The sequence below is a fragment of the Euwallacea similis genome, chromosome 13, assembly GCF_039881205.1.
Source record: "Euwallacea similis isolate ESF13 chromosome 13, ESF131.1, whole genome shotgun sequence".
NCBI classification, from domain to species: domain Eukaryota; kingdom Metazoa; phylum Arthropoda; class Insecta; order Coleoptera; family Curculionidae; genus Euwallacea; species Euwallacea similis.
Genome location: NC_089621.1, coordinates 2,777,569 through 2,790,928, shown reverse-complemented (window position 1 = coordinate 2,790,928; position 13,360 = coordinate 2,777,569). Strand labels below are relative to the sequence as shown.

At 36.8% G+C, this 13,360-nt stretch overlaps 3 protein-coding genes across 3 annotated transcripts; 2 read left to right on the top strand and 1 right to left on the bottom strand.

Moving 5' to 3' along the window:
- Nucleotides 1-949: 949 nt before the first annotated feature.
- Ctns (Cystinosin) lies at nt 950-6,380 on the top strand. The gene is made up of 10 exons (XM_066396069.1): nt 950-1,175; nt 3,927-3,979; nt 4,027-4,120; nt 4,174-4,359; nt 4,409-4,549; nt 4,603-4,702; nt 4,843-5,005; nt 5,058-5,185; nt 5,244-5,361; nt 6,099-6,380. Exons 2-10 carry the CDS (start codon nt 3,931-3,933, stop codon nt 6,224-6,226), a joined length of 1,107 nt encoding a protein of 368 aa, XP_066252166.1. The 5' UTR covers nt 950-1,175; nt 3,927-3,930; the 3' UTR covers nt 6,227-6,380.
- LOC136412867 (splicing factor U2af 38 kDa subunit-like) lies at nt 6,311-8,073 on the bottom strand. The gene is made up of 5 exons (XM_066396070.1): nt 7,933-8,073; nt 7,720-7,874; nt 7,042-7,196; nt 6,788-6,987; nt 6,311-6,737 (listed from the first exon to the last, which is right to left on the bottom strand). The coding sequence occupies exons 1-5, from the start codon at nt 7,974-7,976 to the stop codon at nt 6,509-6,511; spliced, it is 783 nt and encodes a 260-aa protein (XP_066252167.1). The 5' UTR covers nt 7,977-8,073; the 3' UTR covers nt 6,311-6,508.
- A 62-nt stretch (nt 8,074-8,135) lies between these two features.
- On the top strand, nt 8,136-8,941 carry LOC136412868 (uncharacterized). The gene is made up of 2 exons (XM_066396071.1): nt 8,136-8,349; nt 8,409-8,941. Exons 1-2 carry the CDS (start codon nt 8,290-8,292, stop codon nt 8,862-8,864), a joined length of 516 nt encoding a protein of 171 aa, XP_066252168.1. The 5' UTR covers nt 8,136-8,289; the 3' UTR covers nt 8,865-8,941.
- The last annotated feature ends 4,419 nt before the right edge of the window (nt 8,942-13,360 follow it).

Here is a 13,360-nt window from a genome sequence, read left to right as displayed (position 1 = left end):
AAAATGGAAAATGGGGAAATATTTACTAAAATCTAAACTGAAGACACAAATAAAATCTAATCTAGCGATAAAGCAAAATTTGATATTCGCAGTGTCGAAAACAATTAATTAATTTGTTTGTTCAGTCTATCAATCCAGATATAAATCTGAAGCCTGCTTAAATGCTTAAATATCAGTCTAAACCTTAAGATAAAGCACATAATTAGTGTGGGTATCACTTTGATGTATCATGATTTTTACAATTTTATGATAGTTTATTGTTATATTGCAAATGAGGAAATTCTTCTGCTTAAGTACAGCAACTGGTCAACTAAATCAAATGACAAATCACTAGAAAATATTGCTCATCATGTCCTAACGATTACTTGTCCAGTACACCGTGACTTGACACTTTCATGACCATAATTATCAAATAGACAACAATTACTTGATGTCAATAAAAATTCCCAGAATTAATAATATTAACAAATACTCAGACTCACGGTTCCAATTACCCTCTTTTTTTGAAAAAATCATCAATCTACTTAATTCTGACGGACGATTGCGTGCGGTCAATAAATTGATTTTACATTGATTGCAATTGATCCAAGGACGATTTAGAATAATGAATTAATTGGACAGCTTCTTTAAAAGAATTCCAACTTGAGTAAAGTGGAACTTAATTTATCTACTGCATTTGGACAGCCACACAACAACAAGAGAAAGCTAGTTTGATGTAACATTTAAATGGTAATATATGGAATTTGTGAGTAGCATTAGCGGCAATATGACTAAACATTGTGATAAGCCACCATAGAGGTTTGGGAAGATTTAGACCTATTACGACTGTGTGCTTCATTCCAGCTCTGTTTGCATTCATCTTCATTACCATAAAAGTGGTAATTCCTAGATATAAATAGACAAAACATGATATTTATAAGTACATGCATTAGACGATCAATGAGTGAGTAGTACCAGATAGAAGTACCGGCGTGAATTTCGCGGTCACATCGCAATGACTGAGGTTGACTAGTGACTACAGAAATGCGAGATTTTTAGTTTGCGTTCAGTGCTCATGCTATTCAGGTCGGCCATCAGCCGGTATGGACGTGTTTCATCAATAAATACTTTCGTGAGGCTTCATAAATGTAACTTGAGTGTAATTGTTCGTAATTCTGTAACGGTTATTATTAAAGGTAAGCTGCCGGCAAAATGTTCAGTATGATAATGGGAACGTAGAATTAATATCTGTGTGTCATTGACTGGATAAGGCAGACATATTATTAGTAGCTTAGATAACCACTTTAACTTAAAGTATGAAATATTGACGGTGTGTCATATGACTTTTTGATACCAAGAAGAAATATATAGTTTATGAGATTGTACACGGCACTGCAGTATAAACGATTATTTAATAAAAGTAATTATTAGTATTATTATTATGGGAGTTAACAAAACGAGCCGATGTACCTTTCCAGACTTCACATTATAAGACAAAAATAATGAAATATTTAAATACTTATATTGAAATAAAGACATTTTTAAATACTCCTCTTCCAAGCTAAATCCACGAAAATCAATCTAAAATAATCATGTTTACTCGTCTCATATTCATAAATTTAGGTTCATAGAGTTAGAGAAAGGACCCTTTTGAAAGAGGCGCAGTTACACAACAGCAGAAAGCCACTATTAAAAAAATGGGTACGTTTTCTATCCATTTATTCCATATGTTGACTTTGACTCACATTTCAAAACTAAATCTCATTTTTGCTTAATTTTTTCTGCTTTATTTTGTGACCATTTCTGCTCTATTTCATTCTCTATCTGTAATAATCAATGGCAACCAGTGGAATGAACGGCCGCAAAGCAGAGTTGCTGGCAAATTTCCATTTCGCAATTTTATTTTATTATTTACTTCACACTCATTGTACCTACTTTTGCGTAAATGCTAAAAACTCCAAACTTAAACTCTTTGTTCTTTTCAAAATTAAATCCTATATATTGTTGCGATTTCGGGGTTGGAATGATTTCAGCATACTGGCATTCGACGTAAACACTATTTAATGGCTCGACAAAAACACAATTACAATTTGCCAACTAACAATCCACTAATCACAATGACTATTCACTGGCGAACACTTTAATATGCCTTATTACTATTGCTTCAGTCTTACACCTGTACTAGTTTCACAGTTACTCACTCTTAACAATGGTCTCCTTACACACTAGTTACAGATCTCACGACTAAATGAACCCACACTTTTCTTACAAACATATAACATACAAATCAATATATACAAGTAAGAATATTCGACATAAAACTTACAAGGGAGCAATGAATTATAGCGATGGAGTGCCTATAACAAACCCACTTTTTTATCGCTGCTTTTTACCTATGGCCTCCGCCCGCCATCGTTAACCCCGCTCTCCTCTTCAAGCTGTTCATCCCGAACAAACAAGCCTTTATGGCGTCTCATTAGTCGATCCAGATAAAGGACTTTTCTCTTAAAAGAATTTCTATTTATTGATATTCACACACGAATTGCAGGCAAGAGCAGTAAGTTATATGAGTCGGAAATGGTCATTTTGTGCAAATTATACACGATAACTTTTTTACGAGTGCAACAATTTGTGAAAAATAAAAGAGATTTACTGCCTAAAACTTCAAATTCTGCTGATGTTTGTTTTATCTCGTTGCGCTAGATGCCCGCATATATAAGAAACTGAAGTTTGGAATTGTTAACATTTACATAGAAACGGGTACAATGAATAAATATGAAGTAATTAAATTACGTGATGAAAATTTCCTAACAAAAATTAAAGTATTCGGAAATTGGGGTTTTTTCAATGTAATTTTTGAGTCCGTAGCAATGCAAAACCTGGCAATCGTAGCAAAATATCGCTCTTCACTCATGCCGAAAGCACCTCTACATATAAACTATAAATTAAAAGTATAAACTACTGTAGGACTGTTCTGTTTCCAGGTCTACATGCATTTTGGGTTGCCCACAATCACCTGCTACTCGTTGCAATATTGACTACATTTACAGTTAATGGCCATTTCTACGGAATGCGAATTTTGCAAAAAATAATTGTTAGACTTCTTCAATAATTGTGGTTGGGATAAGAAACAACCCCAAATTGACTAAAAACAAATCTATTCATACGGGAAACACCGAGACTTATTCGCACCCACGGCAACAATGCACCCAAAATTACGTTGCGTTGCAAATTGATAATGCAAAAATGTGGTAATAAAGGCTATGAATAATAAATCTGCATATTTAGTTTTGACTGGAATACATGCACAGTGTAGAAATTAGGGGAAAGCGACAAAAGGAAGTTAAAAAAAGTGAATAATTCATGCTTTTGTGTGAAATTCAATGAGTCACACAAAAAGTCTTTCCTCTGAGTGAGAGTATATTTGCAAAATACATAGATTGATGCAATCTAAGGATTAGTTTATAAGGTTTCCTCAAGAATTATCCAATAAAACAGCAGAAAAAAATTAAAACTTTGGTACTTCTATACTAGACTGGCTCAACAAGAGAATGTTACGATTTTGTTCCTTATCACTGTTGTGTTAAACATTTGATCGATTATACAAAGACAACATGTCAGGTGGCATGAAAACCAAAAAAATCGCTAGATCATCATAATGTAAAAAACAGAAAATTATTAAATAAATGATAATAGAGTCTATTTGATAAATTTAAATCCATTTAAATGACCCACATTATGTCTAAATTTGACCTCGCTAACTAGACATGTACGCACTCTAAATGTTTATAAACAAATTGCGACATTTTAATCAAAAAATTCGACTCTGCGCCTACAGCACAAGGTTATAGCAAAGAAAAGTCCAATCAAGTTTAATTTATATTAATTATCAATTAAGTTATTGATATCATTAATTAACAATAACCGGTTGTATTTTTTAACTATAGAAACATGCACCTGAACACTATAACTCCAGCTTCATTAATAGTATTAATATTAGGTAAGTTATTCGATTATTCTAATCAATTGTTAATGAGACTTTTTTAGCGAAATATTGCGTCTGTGATAGTACTTTAAAAGTAGATAAACATGATGTAACGTTGAGGTTACACGAAGGCGAAACTGTCTCCCTAATAACTGAGTAAGTAGCCTTAAGTTTAAATTATAAGACAATAACTCCTGGCTTTTGCTTAGATCCAATTTTACTGCAAGCGTTGACACCTTAAATTTCATAGTGCAACATTCGGATATAGCAAGGATAAATCTAACTACAATAGGTTTAAAAATTTTGGAACCTAATGTATCAATACCTCTGCAAATTACGGCAACTGGAGCTGGGAAAACCGATATCTTTTCCAATACCACCAATCAACAGATTAAGTATGACTGAATATAACGTAAACATCTGGATACTAATAATTTTGTTTAGTGTGGACGATATATACTTTAGAGTCACCGTCTTCAAAGTCGCATCCCTGAACACCATATCGACGATAATAGGATGGGTCTATTTCGTTGCATGGTCGATTTCCTTCTATCCTCAAGCGTACATAAATTGGAAAAGAAAGAGGTAATTTGAAACCCCAGGGACGCCCTTTTGTGAGAAAATTTAATATTTTTCAGTGTCATTGGTTTAAATTTTGACTTCCTATCGTTGAACTTCATGGGTTTCATTCTGTATTCCGTGTTCAACTTGGGCTTGTACTTGATCCCAGAAATTAAGGTAAGATAATTGGGCTTATTATGTGAAGAAGAGAAACTTCTTTGTGTACATCTCCGGTTACTTCTGAATGGTAAACAGAGGTTTTCACCTTTAATTAAGTGTTAATTTCAGCTATTAATAATAAAATTTTCCATTTGCAGGAGGAGTACTCGGTTCGTTACCCCAGAGGACTGAATCCTGTGCAAGTAAACGACATATTCTTCGCCGTTCATGCAGTAATACTGACAAGTTTCACTATATATCAATGTCTGATCTACGAGAGGGCCGATCAAAGGGTGTCAATTACTGCAAGGGTGATTCTTGGTACATTTTCATAAGTTTTAATGCAGGCAGGGAGATAAGAACTTTTTTTCAGTAATCTTCGGGGTTTTCGTGATCATATCAATTTATCTGGCAGCATTTGCTGTGATTCATTGGCTAGACTTTCTGTACTTCTGTTCATATGTCAAATTGACGATTACTTTAATTAAATATGTGCCACAGGTAAGTCGAAACTGGAGATGAAACTTGAAGACTTATTTGAAAATTTCTTAATTGTTAGGCTTACATGAACTACAGGAGAAAAAGCACTTCAGGCTGGAGTATAGGCAATATTCTTTTAGATTTTACAGGTGGCATGTTGAGTATGCTTCAGATGATACTAAATGCCTACAATTACGGTAAGAATTTGTAGTTACGTCTGATGGAGTTGAATACAGTGTGGTCCAGGTAAGAATGCTTAGCATGAGGACCTCGTAAACAGCAATAGTTTCAGGTTACAAATTCAGTTAAATAGGGAAATATTGTATAATTTAGAGGATTCAGTAGGGCCGCCCAGAACCGAAAGGAGAACCCCAGTCGTGCAGCTTATAATCCTAGTAAAAGAAATTTCAGTTATATTACATAAATTATACAAATATTACCCTGAATGGGAGGTAACATTACCAAAAAAAGAATTTATATCAATAACTTACCGTAATATTATCTGCAAATTTCGAAAATCCAACGACAAATAATTATTCTAATTATATCCTTTTCGCCACGTTCTGAAGAAGATAATATTTAGTCTGTACTTACCTGTATATACAATACACTATGTCGTATATAGAACCTGAAACTTTATCAGACACGGAAAGGGAGGATGAGGATGCATGGATACGTTGGCCTTGTGTAACGAGAACATTTTTGCGGCATAGCGAGGTCCGCAAAAGTATGCGAGTTACATAAAATAGTAGTTTCCCAACGCGTTTCGTCCAAGATTTTGTTTTTCATTTTGACCTCGACATGCATGTAATATTGGTCGTATTATACACAGTATACGAGAATGTTAAATTTTGCAATCAGTTATTGATTTTCACTTACAAGATCTCCATACAAAATTATATTAATTTTTCTATTTTTTAACTTTTTTTTACAGATGACTGGGTGTCAATTTTCGGAGACCCAACAAAATTTGGTCTGGGTCTTTTTTCAGTGCTGTTCGATATATTCTTCATGCTCCAACATTACGTGTTTTATAAACATAGCCGCTATGAGGACCATTAGCGAAGGCCTTTAAATTGTCACTTTCGTTTTGTACATAAATTTCTTCCCTACGTCTACTAGGATTTTTAAAAAATATACGTTCACTGTTAGTTTGCTATTGTTAGATTCAGTGAGATTTATTAGTTTTTAATATGAAATATACCAACTCAATTTTCCTCTTTTTGTATGTTTTGCGAAAAGTCAAATACATTATTTGTTCTAAGATACACAAAAGAATATTAAAAAACTAATCTAAGTTACCTTTTGGGAATATTTCTTAGAACATAAAACTGACCAAGGAAGTTAGTATCTTCCACTTCTGCCAGACCTGCGCCCTGGTGACCTGCTGCTTGAACGTCCTCGCCTAGAAGGTGATCTTCCACCACGTTTCGGAGAGCGAGATCGGGATCGTCCCCTTGGAGGACCTCCGCCACCGCCACCTCCTCCTCCACCACCTCCACCACCACCTCCTCCTCCGCCACCTCCACCGCCTCCACTACCACGTCCTCCTTTTCTACGCGAGTACAAATAGCTGCAAAGGAACTTCTAATTCACAAATTTTCCTTGAAATTGTCGACTTACCGCCTCAGCTCTCGCGAAATTGGCTTCAAGTGCATGAAATTGCAAAATCCTGATCGGGTGCACTCGCCCATCTCATATTGACGACAGCACGCTTCTCTGAAATCAGTCACAGGACTTAATTCGGCATAAACTGGACGACCCCCAAACCAACGATTATTGAGGTCGTTTACTGCTCTTTCTGCATCTTCTTCTCTCCTAAACTGAAAAGTCCATTTCATCAATTAAAGGATTTAAAAATATAAGAAAAAAGCAACCTTTATATAGACGTTTCCTACTAAGTGGTCTCCAAGATTATCACATACATTCATTTCCTCGATTTCTCCATATTTATCCTCACACTCAACAAAAACATCTTCAAAGAAATTGTCATAATGTTCTTGCATTTCTTCATCGGAAACATTAGCAACCACTGAAAAATTAAAGTTTCTCTTGCATTTAAATTGAGATAAGATACGCTGTGGAAAATCACTATTGTTATCCTTTCTGAATTTTTGGGAGTAACACATACTCCAGTTTGGTTTCTTATTACCTTAATGATTAAAAAGAGGAATGAAAAGGTGCAAATTGTTTCACATAATTTAAATATTCACATATCATATATTATAGTATTTTGATCTTAAAAATTGAGGATTCAATAGTAGAATTCTAGTATTATAAATTTTGGTCCAAAAAATTAAATTCTGTAGTAGCACATGATAAACAGGGGTTGTGCTTGACAGTTCCGAATTTTGGTTTAATTTTATATACAAAACAATCTAAAGGCCTTCACTAAAACGAAGTCTATAAGGGGTGTCCGAATAAGTCTGAATAATACATATATAACAAAAGGTTTTTCATGTGTCCACAACATTTAAATCCAAACGCTATAGTGTTGAATTGAAGACTAAATTCGTTTACTCCAGATCTACAATAAAATCACAAATGGTACTTACAGTGACTTCCATCCGCAGATTTAGCGGAATTTTGAGGGTTTACGTACAAATTTTGTAATAAACATGTTTGAGAAAACGTCGGTTTGTTGTGGATTCTGGAACAACGATCGCCATGTCTGCAGGCACCAATTTTGAAGTAAAAAGAGCAGTTTACCCTTAAAACAGAAAGATGGTTATTGAAATTTATACCATAAATTGAAAAGGAATACTTACTTGTCTTTTTCAGTCCCAAAAATTGAAGCCAGATACTCAGCCATTTGGCAAAATGCTTATTTTAAAACGCAGAAACATTCACACCACGGAAGTAAATGAATAAAATGGCGGTGCCGGTGAGTAAAGAAGGAGGGGAGAGGACCGAGGAGACTGATGACATTGACAATTGACGTAAATGTCGAATTGGCATGAAGCAGACCAATGATTGGGCCGAACACGGCAATCAAATTACTAAAGAAAAAGAAGTAAACAAATGAATGTTATGGAAATCAAATATTAATTTTATGATCTAAATGTCGATTAATTACCTTTTTTAATAGTGAAAACATAGGTAGAAAGAAGATTTTACACCCCACTATGACCGAAACAACAAAGCAAAGCCTTTCCAGCTTCCAATCTATTGAAGAATTATCTGAGGTAGGCTTCCTTACAGTATTAACTTACATATAATATTAACTTGTCCATAATTATTTCAGTACCTCCACCGTAGCATATCCACCCTCACGTTACACTCTAACTCAGATAACAAAGAGGAAAATCTTCAAAAATCTGTCCATGATTTTTACCACCACAAAGCTATTGATAAGAATTTTCCAGTTCCTGAGGGTCTCCCTGTTCATGTAGCAAAAAGCCTCGAGACTGTCTACAATCTGCGTCGCAAAGACATCATAAACTCGGTCATAAAGGAAAAACTTGTAGGCAGTGGGCACACTTTAGTGGAAAACTATGATTGGAAGCTAAAATGGGTGGTGGGGTCTTCAAGTCTAACGAGTATTAGAGAACCAATTTGTCAAATTGAACTAATTTGTTTGACTTTGGGTGCTGACTTGAAGCCTTGTGGGAATTCAATCAGTTTTGAGTGTGATTTAGAGGGGGTTGAGAAGTTGATTGGTGCGTTGAATAGCGTGAAGGAGAAATTAAGTAAGAGCTAGAGCTATACTTTTGTTGTTTCATTATTGTTAGAGTATTTTATGGTTTTTTACATGAGATTTGCAATAGAGTGCACAAACGATAATTCCCTATTTTCCAAAATATCATGTTCCTAGTAGAAATTAGAAAAAAATCGTTTTCTTGATGATTTGGTGTATGGCTAATTTTCTTCATTGATTATATTTCTGGAAGTCTTACAATCTCCGCTCTGCGATGGTAGATGGCGACATAGGTTCTTAAACCGTCATACACGGAAATTCCAAGATATATTGAGACCCCGCTTTATTGGACATATTCTTGTTCTGAGTAGTTTTCGGTCTCAGAAAATAGCTCATCATCGATCTTTGCATAGAGCAATTCTGGATTCTATGTTGAGTTTGAGACGTCTTCACGTGTCTTTCTATTTCAGTCCTATTTTACGTGTAATTCCTCGTGGGCGGCTGGTACGTAACCGAAGCCACGTTTTCCACTCCCGGTTTCACTTAAACTTTTCCCGCTGGAGAACTTGTAACGTCGGTAGACTTATAAATAGAACGTGAAGTCTTCTGAGACTCCCTGCAAATAGGGGATCGAGTTCGAATTGCTGACACCTTTGCCAAAACTTGTCTCACAGGCCTTTCAGCTCCGCAAAACCGATCCATCATATCAGCGCAAAACTGCAGTTGCAGTGCACGTGGATAACCTTAACCTTCACCCTTTACGGTCGTCGCTTTCGACATTTTCCAGCAGTCCTATCCTGCCACCATCGCCCACGCAGATGAGCGTCGCGGCGCTCGCCTGTTACGTAAACGCGTCGACCTTCTGACGCACGCAAAACCCTGTTAACGTCACGCGCGACGCCGTCGTCAAGGGATACGTAACGTCCTGATGCTGACGATGGAGAATTATTGTATTTTCTGGGGTTTTGGTTATATAAGGAAATATGCCTTGGAGGGTTCGATTATTAAAGTACCCATAATGCACGGAATGCTTTTGGTGTTTTTATCGAAAATATATTGTTTTCGTGTTCCTGTCGGGAGCTGGCCTTGAATGGATCCCTCCCTAAAGAAATTTCCAAGAACTGGCGATTATTGGGACAAACTTCCATAAATCTCCATTATATCGATTTTCTGCTTTCCCAACGGAGGGATGTGCGCATTCCCGGAAAAGGCCAGACGTAGAGCGATGATATAATTTCTGGCTACACTGAAAGAACTTTCCTGTTCTGAAGAGTCGTTTTCGTGGGGAACTTTCATTTATTCTCAATGGCAATGAGTTGCATTTACTGCCACTCGTCCATAAATCAATTCTTAGCGATTTGTGGAGCAGAAACCTGGATTTTTAAACATTTCTCTGAGTGTACTTTACGAGCCCTTGACGCAAAACAGAGATGCCACTATAACTCTTCCATTATCATCACTGTCAAATTTACGAGACGGAAAATTAATTTTCATTCATAAATCGTGGCTGATGGGAAATACCCAACTACAAAAAATTCTTATCTAATCATTAGTAAGTTTGAATGGATCAAATCCGATATAATATAAAATTTTCTGTCATTGAGTAACGACTAAATCCCATTACAGCAATCAAGCGTTACACGCATGAATATGGTCATAAAATCAACATTTCTCAGCACGGGGTCGGGTACCACTATGCGCCTCGTGTTGGTACTTTTCAGAGATAGTACTATAACTCCAAGTAGCCAATTAATGGAATGAATCCTCTTGTTTGCTATTCACACGGTAGGCGACCGTTGCCCATTTTTTCCGGTTTTGGTAAAACAAACACTCAATTGGTTTGTGGAGTTTTTGCATCTGCCTTTGATGGCTCCCTTCGTCTGAAGGGCCCATGGGGACGGAAAAGGTTACAAAACATTGAAGATTGATTGCCCATGGTCGTGGATCAATGATTCTAGAGAATCGCATTTTATTAAACCACAAAACATACTTGAAAGCAGCTAAAAGGGAGGGGAATTCGGAAAGTTGTACCTTCTCAATTATCGCGGAAAAAAATGGAGTTAATACTTATTTCTGATAATATTCGCAATTATTCAGAACTTGGCGAATCCTCAGATGCTGTTTGGCCGAAAACGTTTGGCGAAGTATTCGCCAAACTATTTGTATTGCGACTGTCGAATTTGTGAGCTCTCAATACGCACATCCGTGTATTTCGCAATATTTGGATATAGCGGGACATTACTTGGCATTTGCCGAATATTCGCTAGTCGAGACTCGCCGAATGTCGCACGTTAGGGCTCCAAGCTCATTATCGAATTTGGTGCTTCGAGTAAACTTCCAACTAAAATAATTCTTGATGGGCAATTTGACTAAGCCAAATTCGTCGGTTTGTCCTATCAATTAGCTGCCCAAAGATTTGTGGGAACGGATCCCATAAAACATCTTCATGCCTTTCTTGACATAACATTTCTTCTTCATCGTCTGGCGCTTTGGCCACGTATCAGGGTCGTCTTTAGCCTTACTCCTCACCACTGTCCTCATAATGCTAATGCTGCGGCCAACTGAGTCCGATGCTGTGCATTAGCAAATATTTGACGGCGACTTCGCTCAATAATCTAAGCGCCAGTGTTACTAAAGATGATGCCTTTTGTTAACTTTGTCTCCGTAGACTACTTTAGGATACCCGTGTATTATGTGCTGATTAAATACTAATACAAGTTAAAATCAATATTTTAAAGAGACTTATTATTTGCTCTCGGTCGGTTCAGAGTTATCCGGTAGATTGTTGGTTACTAGTGCCAGTAAGAGGACCGTGTTTGTAGATGGGATATGTCAACAACATGCAGCCCTTATATGAACTTAAAAAGCTTCGTTTATGAGGAGCTGCAAGCAATATGCTTTCTATGGGGCCTAACGTTGTTCATGACAAGTTTTGCTATATGCCTCGTGACTGAATCTCCCAAAATAGAAATAATTAATCAACCCCAAACAATTAAGGGGGGACATTATTTAAAATTTCGCTAATTTATCATTGCGACGTATCGTCCCGCGTGTTCGGTACTTCTTGCCAATTCCTCTGATGAATAAATGACGTCGCACGCACTAAATCTGGCAGAGCTGAGCATTACAGTACGTCTTTGATAAAATGCGGGAATAAAAATCAGCCCCATGAGCAATTAACCAGTGCCCCAACCAAATCGAACGTCGTTGGTACGGTTCGTTGACTCTGGCGGACTAAGAAGCGCCTTCCATGGTACCACTACCACTGAATGGTACTGCCTGTCGTGATGCTGCTGCTGCTGATGTCATTGCTATACACGAAATATTTCGCCTAAGTACGTCCGACCGTTTTGACACTGGAACAATGCCAGTATTCAGATTAGTTCAAGTTTATTGTTATTAAGGCATTAACATTTTTTCTCGTTCTTTGTTCTCTTCATCGGGCAGTGGCTTTTGGCGCTAATCCCGCCGAAAACGTTTTCGGAAAATAATAAACTTAATTCGCCCCAGCTGGAACTGAATGCGAGATTTGGAGCGAGCTGGTTTAAGCCTCTGATCGGCTTGACACTGTAACAAACAGCGTTTTAGTTTTACAATGGACTTTAGATTGCGTTAAGGCTCCGTATTTGCCTATTCGAGTTTAGTTATATAAGTTACTCAATTATTCATTCTCAATGGTAGACTTTGAATAACTACATTTTCAGCAGACACTCTACGGGGTGCTGTCTAAGCATACAGCGCAAATTTGAGGGGCCATTCCTTTGGCCAAAATAGGAAAAAAGTGCCTGTAAACATGTCCGAAATTGCTTCATTTCTTAAATTCGGGCTGTTTCGAAAATACACGGTGTTTGCAAGCAAATCTGCTTTGCGATCGTTTGTTCCGTTAAAATTGATTATTATAGATAGAACAAGAATGGCATTGAGTATACAGGGTCCTGCAATAGTGCGTCAGACTTCCTTAGCTTCTATACCAACACAGTTAGCAATTTTTTTTCTTCTGCAGGAGTGCACAACACAAGGGTGTATTTCCAGAAATTGTTTTCTGATGTACAGGGTGGCCCCAAAAAGTGTGATATACGGCTGCGTTATTTCAAAAGAACCACCGAATTTTATTGCCATTTTCGGATTTCTCGTAAAATTTTAAAGTCAGTTTATCTAAGGTGTTTTACATTTAAAATTTACCGTTTCCAAGTTATTCAGAAAAATTTGACAACTGCAAGGTTCCACGGAAATCGGTATTGTGCGCTAACCGCCGTGAATTTCGGAGTTAGTCTTTTGGGGCTCAAAGAGGACCTAATAAGCTATGTTTTGATGTGCCTTAATTTAAAAAAAAGTCCTCCACAACCGGCGAAATAGGCCTCCGAAGTTGCATGACATCAAACCTCAATAACTTGCTTATTCCAACCCCATGGGGGGAATACCCCAATTTTCTTGACTGTATCGTGTTCAGAATTTAAAAATTCTCAATTTTTATTAGCATTACCTTACCCCTAAACCCAGCCATTACGAAGTTCCCGAAAATTGTACCTTTTTGGCTTCTAAATGTTTCGATAGCACGA

What these genes read in the sequence shown, in the direction of transcription:
- Ctns (XM_066396069.1), top strand. Translation starts at nt 3,931, where the DNA reads ATGCACCTGAACACTATAACTCCAGCTTCATTAATAGTATTAATATTA. An exon ending in ATTAATAGTATTAATATTAG is followed by an intron (nt 3,980 to 4,026) that starts GTAAGTTATTCG and finishes AGACTTTTTTAG; the next exon opens with CGAAATATTGCGTCTGTGAT. An exon ending in ACTGTCTCCCTAATAACTGA is followed by an intron (nt 4,121 to 4,173) that starts GTAAGTAGCCTT and finishes GCTTTTGCTTAG; the next exon opens with ATCCAATTTTACTGCAAGCG.
- LOC136412868 (XM_066396071.1), top strand. Translation starts at nt 8,290, where the DNA reads ATGACCGAAACAACAAAGCAAAGCCTTTCCAGCTTCCAATCTATTGAA. An exon ending in CTATTGAAGAATTATCTGAG is followed by an intron (nt 8,350 to 8,408) that starts GTAGGCTTCCTT and finishes TAATTATTTCAG; the next exon opens with TACCTCCACCGTAGCATATC.
- LOC136412867 (XM_066396070.1), bottom strand. Translation starts at nt 7,976, where the DNA reads ATGGCTGAGTATCTGGCTTCAATTTTTGGGACTGAAAAAGACAA. An exon ending in TAGGAAACGTCTATATAAAG is followed by an intron (nt 6,988 to 7,041) that starts GTTGCTTTTTTC and finishes TGGACTTTTCAG; the next exon opens with TTTAGGAGAGAAGAAGATGC. An exon ending in ATTTCGCGAGAGCTGAGGCG is followed by an intron (nt 6,738 to 6,787) that starts GTAAGTCGACAA and finishes GTTCCTTTGCAG; the next exon opens with CTATTTGTACTCGCGTAGAA.